The following is a 6,028-nucleotide window of genomic DNA, read 5'->3' on the forward strand; positions in this document are numbered from 1 at the left end:
GGGTCTTCTACGCTCTCTTCTCGCCTTGATGTTCTCTCTCTGTGTGTGTTGCCGGCGGGTGGGGCAGGGACCGCACAGCACCAAATAAACGAAAAAACCAAAGAGCGGCAAAGCTACGCTGAGGACGCAGCAGCCTAGTGTACTGTCAGCAGAAGTCGGGGCGGGCGACGACAGGATGGTCGAGGGGGAGGGGTGTTTTTTTTTTGTCTTTCTGTTACAAGTGTGCACCTGGTCTGCACCACGTGTGACAACAGCGGTGAAAACAAACGGGGTTGCGAACGGCTTTCATTGCGCTGTGCTTCGGCCAGCATCACGCCATCACCACGCTAATTCTACTTGCGCCTCTCCCCTCCCTCCCCCCCTCCCTTTCCGGATGGAAAAAAGGTGTAGTTCAAAAGATGAATAGCAGGAAAGGGCCACTTCCCTAGCGGGCGTGGTGCATCACTGACGCATCGAAGCTCTGATGCAGCGCGGCTGTGTCTATCGGCAAGGCTAGCATCAGATTATTCATCTGGATGAGAAGGTTCGCGACCTGTGTGGGTTCTGTAGCCATCACGATGAGCTTCTGTAGAAGGATGTACTGCTCCGACGTGAGCTCTGCGGCCAGAGGGTGCTCCAAAAAAAGCTGCAAACTGCCCAGCACGTCTTTTCCATAGGTGGTGAGGGACGCCGCTGTGTCGTCCTCAAAGTCAAACGGAACCGTGCGTCCAGCGTTTCGGTCCACAAACATGCTGAAGTCTACCCAGCGCTCCCAGTGGAATAGCAGTATGAGCGGCTCCCGCGCGGCGCCTTGAACACCGTTGCCGTTGCCGCTGCCGTTGTCGTTGCGCTGCTTGCCTTCTTCCGTCCTCGGCAGCGAAGATGATTGCTCAGGTGTCACTGGCCAGGCGAGAAACAATTCCCCGAGAGCGGACAGGTTTCCATGTACAGTGCGACGCGCCACCATCACCGAGAGTGCCTTCAGCAGCAGACGCAGAAGGGTGGTGTAGCTCCGGAGCGACAGGGGCAGTCCACTCATAGGAACGGCACGGTAGCCAGGCGGCATAGAGAGTACAGTAATGCCGCCTCCATCAGCGTAGCGGAGGCTGTGCACGTGCAGTTGTGGTGCAAACAGTGAGAGACCAAGAGCGGCGCGGCGGGCCTCGTCGGCGCCCCGGGCGAGATTCGTCGATCGCCACCGGTACACGAAGAACTGCTGCGATGAGGTCTCTCCGACGCATTCATTAGCCGTCGACGCTACTACAGCGCCGTTTCCTTCACCACCACCACAGCTTGTCTGCACAAGCCGTTCCTCTGGCACAGCAGAAGCTACACTGCAGCCTTGCTTCGGCGCTGTATTCTCGACAGCTCCCAGCATGCAGCTATTGTCAACGGGCCGATGGTCTGGCGCCGTTTCTGAAAGTGCTGCGGTTGCCGCTGCGCCCACGACGGCTGGGCTGCCCGCCTCCCGCGGCTGCTCTTTTGTAATGGGGCTCGCTGCTGTCATCCTGACTTGTGGACGGATTCGTTCTGCGACGTATACCTCAGCCACGAGGTGGAAGTGCACGAGCCGATACCACACGCTACCAAGTTGAACTACAGACCCGCACTGCAACTCTGGTGTCGTCTCTGCACTGGTAGCCTCTTCCTCTGAGTAGAGATGAGGCGACATGGCTGCGGCGCATACCTGCACATTGCTCTCCAAAGCAGCCCGCACCTTGCTCGCGGCGATGGCCGTGGCTGATAGTCCATAGATGCTGCTCTCAATGGGGTGTCTGTACGAGGGGGTGATGGTGGCACGCGACGCAGTGGAGGTGTTGGTGTGCGCTGTGCAGCGAAACAGCTGCTTGGTGGCGCGCACCGCTGCCGATGCCCGTGACGCCGTCGTCCACCGCGTTGCATCCTCGACAGCTGTTTCTTCTACTCTAGTGCTCTCTGCCTCTGACATTGGCACTGGTGGTGGTGTAAGCAGGCGCAGCGGGAGCGGCACGGCGCCACGTGCACATTGCCGAGGTGGCTCTTCTTCTTGCTCGATGTCATCGGTGTCGTTGACAAAGCGGACGCGACTGTGGCGCCCCCCACCGCCGCTGTTGCGAGTACGGTGGCGCTTTTCTGACCACCACCGGCGCTGCGAGTGTCGATCGTCCGCATCGGCTGGCAGTCGTGGCAGTACGGCCGGCGGCAACGATGTGGCCCGAAGAAGACCGCCATCGCTGTCGCGGCGGTGGATGAGGATACCCTCTTTCTGTGCCGCAGAGCGCACCGGGACGCTACTGCGCACTTTACCAAGACCGCCACGTTTGATCTCTGCCGCGGCGGTCTCGCTGCTGTCGCAGAAGATAGAAAAATCGGACGGCCGCCCCGAGACGGGACGAGAGAAGGCGCCAATCGTTGCGCTGGAAGGGCGATACGTGGTGGCGGAAACATCGATGTCGACAAGGGTATCACCGTCCATGTGGCTGGGCCGAACTAGCCGCGACGCCTCTGTATGCGCGAGTTCGTGTTTCTCTGTCATGGCCGCTGACGCACGCACGGACAAAGGACAGTTGCTACCGGTAGTGTCGGACTCCATGGGAAGCTCGGCGCTCAGTCGCACACCTGAGCGGCGTGAGCCGAGGCCGTTGGCGCGGCTTTCTTCGGTTTCTAAGCTCCGTAGTTCTTGCTGGACAGCCATATCCTGCATCTGGAAGGCGACGCACAGCTCGCGCCCCAGCCGATCATACATCGGATACTTCGAGAAGAATACAACATTGGGATTGCAAGAGGAGAGTGCCATGCGACGTTGTTCGTACTCACGAGTGGTGCGACGCGCCGGCGGCTGCGATGTCGGGGTGGCTGGCGCAGTGTTTTCGCTTGCCTTCCCTGCAGCACGCGGTGGCGGCGTTTCTCCGCGAGCATCGGCCTCCTCTTCTTTCAGCTCCTGCACGTACTCTTCTACCGTCATCCGACGGATGTACGTTGTGTCGTGCCCGTAGACAGCATCGTAGGGTGAGAACATTGACATGTGATACCGCGTCTGTGTAAGGGTCCAAGTGCAGAAAAAACGACAGATAGGCTCCTCCTCCTCCTCCTCCCCTCTTGAGCAATGAAATCAGCAAGAGATATAATCGAGTGAGCACTCCCACAGCTCGTGCGTCATGGGACTGTTGTGTGACAGGGTTCAAAGGGCGGTAGAGAGGAGGCGAGGGAAATGGAGAGAGGAGAGGTGGATCGGTCTGGAAGAGGCTCGTGTGAGGGAATAATACACAAATTCTCAGCCATGACGGTGAGTGGCGGAGAACGTCCAGAAGGAGCACTAAATCACAACGCAGGAGTGTCACATCTGCCACATGAATGAACTGTAGCAGTGGCAAGAAAAGAGAGGTGACTGCAGAGCATAGCGTATGTGATTGATTCACTCATGCCTTGGCCGCTGCGCGACCCTCTTCCCCCCCCCCGCCTCCCCCCTGCTCTTCGGCACGTTGCCTGGAGCATTTTAGTAAGTGGAATGTTTTCCCAGATGCTTTCACTGATGATACAGAATGGCATGACAGACAGACGCAATAGCCAGCATAGCAGCAAAGAAGGTTGTGCGGCCTCCCCCCTCTTACACACACACACACAATCAGGGAAACATATCGGCGGTGTATTATGTTCTAACCGGGTGCAGGAGCGCTGCGAGACACCAGTGTTGCCCGCATTACCTCTCGCACCTCGCAGTAGTCTAGCATTGGGGTGGTAGACACATCCAGGACGCCGAACTTGTTTTGGGCGGTCCATTTCCACGCCTCCAAGACCGAGAAAAACGTCCGGCTGTTGAGTGTCTGGAAGTACTGCTCATGAGTTTTGGGCGAGGGAGTTGCCCGTGAATCCTGCTCAAGACAGTTGCCAGAGAGCGCACCGTTACCACGCTGGAGACTCCAGTCTACTTCGCCTGTTGCCTCAGGGTTGTCCACTGAGTCCAAGGGAGTGTTACCGTATTGGGTTGAGCTGCTTCCGCCCATCGGGATGTCGAGGGCGGGGTTTGCGATGCCGCGCAGATTGCGGAGAGGCCAGCTAGCCACCACAGCGTCCCACATTGCTGGGTCCTGGAGTGAAAACTCCATGTTTCCATGTCGATGGACGTCCAGCATCCCCCAATGCGCGTCTGCGAGAGTTCCGGTGCCGGGAGTGTTGCCCAGCATCGCACCGGTGGAGGGCACGGTCTCCTCAAGAGGTACGACTTCCCGCGGCATCGTAATCAGGTGGCCCACCAGGCAGTGCAGCACGCACGCTACATCCGACGGCGAGACCACGACATTGCTGAAGGATTCGATCGCCACTTTGCCGCCGCCGCCGTTCTGAGGTGTGTTGCTGCGCTCCTCTGTAGAGGTTGCACTGGGATCAACTTGCCGCAGCCCGCCGGCAGCCTCAACCGACTGAGACTCTCCTACCTCCTGTTGCGCGGCGCGTCTTTCAGGGAGCGTGGTGCTGGGCACCGTCGTTGCCGCTCGTTGCGTTGCAAGATGCGCTGCACGCTCGAAAGTCGCAGACATCGTCGTCCGCGTGTAGGTTTGCAGCAGGGCTGACCGGGTCTGTGGTGCTCGAGAGCGCAACAGCTCCTCGTCAGGCATGAAGAGGATTGCCAGCGCCTTCAATAACGTCACCCATCTCGGGATGCGACGGAGGGCAAGTGCACCTGGCGACATCCCCATGACAGAGCTACCGCGTAGCACAAGCAGCAGATGCAGCAAGTAACGCTTCACAAAACTGGACAGTGTGACAGTTTTCAGCAGCGCCTGGCCATCAGGCGCTGTCATGACTTCTATCATGAAGCGCTTATTCACAATGTTGGAGGAGGACGCGCTTGCCATCTGCAGCACCACGGCACTATCGCTGGCGAGCGTAGAGACGTAGGTGGAAAGTGTGAAAAGTGCTCGCAGTGGCTCAGGCAGCAGAATCGCGTAGTTGCGACTACTGCAGAAGGCAACGATGCGCAGGGCCTGTGTTCTCACAGCACGGTTATGGCTTTGTACTTGCTCAAACATGAGCAGGTCCATGAGGGCTGACTGCACTGTGGCTGATGCGTCGGCAATGCCGTGCAGGCAAACTACAACCACTTGCCGTGGTGCAACCGTGTTGCGGGACAGAGGCGACGACGGTGTCTTTTGGCTCGCAGACTCAAGAGCACTGGAGGGCACGTCTGTGGCACCAAACGCTTCGTGTCGACTTACCTCCAGGCTCTGAGGAGAGAAGATGGAGACTTCCTCCGTGATCGGTGCACCGACACCAGCGCTGCTGCATCCTGGTGCGTTGAACGGATGTCCTGCTGCCGCCATGTCGGCCCTGACCAGAAAGCCGCAGAGGTCCTCCGCTGTGGTGCGCGGGGTGATGACGAAGTCTACGTATTTTGGTCCCTTCGGCATGGAAGTGATGAGGTTCGTGTTGAGGTGTGGAGATTCGTGGAGCACGAGCAGGTGTGTATTCGGCACACAACAGCACACACACACCAGCGCATAAAGTTGCCGGCATTCACATTTGGTTGGATGCCCGGTCGCCGGCCACTGTCGTGTGAACGGATGTGGAAAGCATTGAATGAGTGAGGGACGCATCGGCCAATGCGCAGTATTCAGATTGTACGTGGGTATCACTCAGGGTGGCCCGGGTAATAACACATCACATCCACAACACGTCCCGATAGGAGGAGCGGTTCGCGTTCCTACGCGACCGAAAGGTCATGTGAAGGGGGTCAAGAGGGCTTAGACCTTGGACGTCGTTGCGCTTGTGAACTCTTGTTCCGTGTGAGACACAATCTCTCTAGAGAATATATATATATTTGGGGAGGCAGCACCGGAAGAGAGGGGTCACGCAAAAGGCGGCCAAATAACTTTCATTCGAAAAAAAATGCACACAAAAAAAAAGAATGACGCAAACATTGATGAGCGGAGAAGTGAAGGGTGCGCAGGGGGTAAATGCGTGAGAGGGTCAACCATAAGACGTTCATCACTCATCGATTTCCTGCGAGGAGGGGGTCGTTAGGAGGGCTGTGTGGCTATTAACACATCCCTCTGCCGTGTGCATTCAACACCTC

At 57.9% G+C, this 6,028-nt stretch overlaps 2 protein-coding genes across 2 annotated transcripts; both read right to left on the minus strand.

Moving 5' to 3' along the window:
• Nucleotides 1-424: 424 nt before the first annotated feature.
• Nucleotides 425-2,983, minus strand: JKF63_00280 (uncharacterized protein; the record flags this gene model as incomplete). Its single annotated transcript, XM_067896332.1, has 1 exon — nt 425-2,983. One exon carries the CDS (start codon nt 2,981-2,983, stop codon nt 425-427), a length of 2,559 nt encoding a protein of 852 aa, XP_067752489.1.
• Nucleotides 2,984-3,614: 631 nt separating this feature from the next.
• On the minus strand, nt 3,615-5,549 carry JKF63_00281 (uncharacterized protein; the record flags this gene model as incomplete). The annotated part of the gene is made up of 1 exon (XM_067896333.1): nt 3,615-5,549. The coding sequence occupies one exon, from the start codon at nt 5,547-5,549 to the stop codon at nt 3,615-3,617; it is 1,935 nt and encodes a 644-aa protein (XP_067752490.1).
• Nucleotides 5,550-6,028: the final 479 nt, after the last annotated feature.

Source organism: Porcisia hertigi, chromosome 36, assembly GCF_017918235.1.
Source record: "Porcisia hertigi strain C119 chromosome 36, whole genome shotgun sequence".
NCBI classification, from domain to species: Eukaryota; Euglenozoa; class Kinetoplastea; order Trypanosomatida; family Trypanosomatidae; genus Porcisia; species Porcisia hertigi.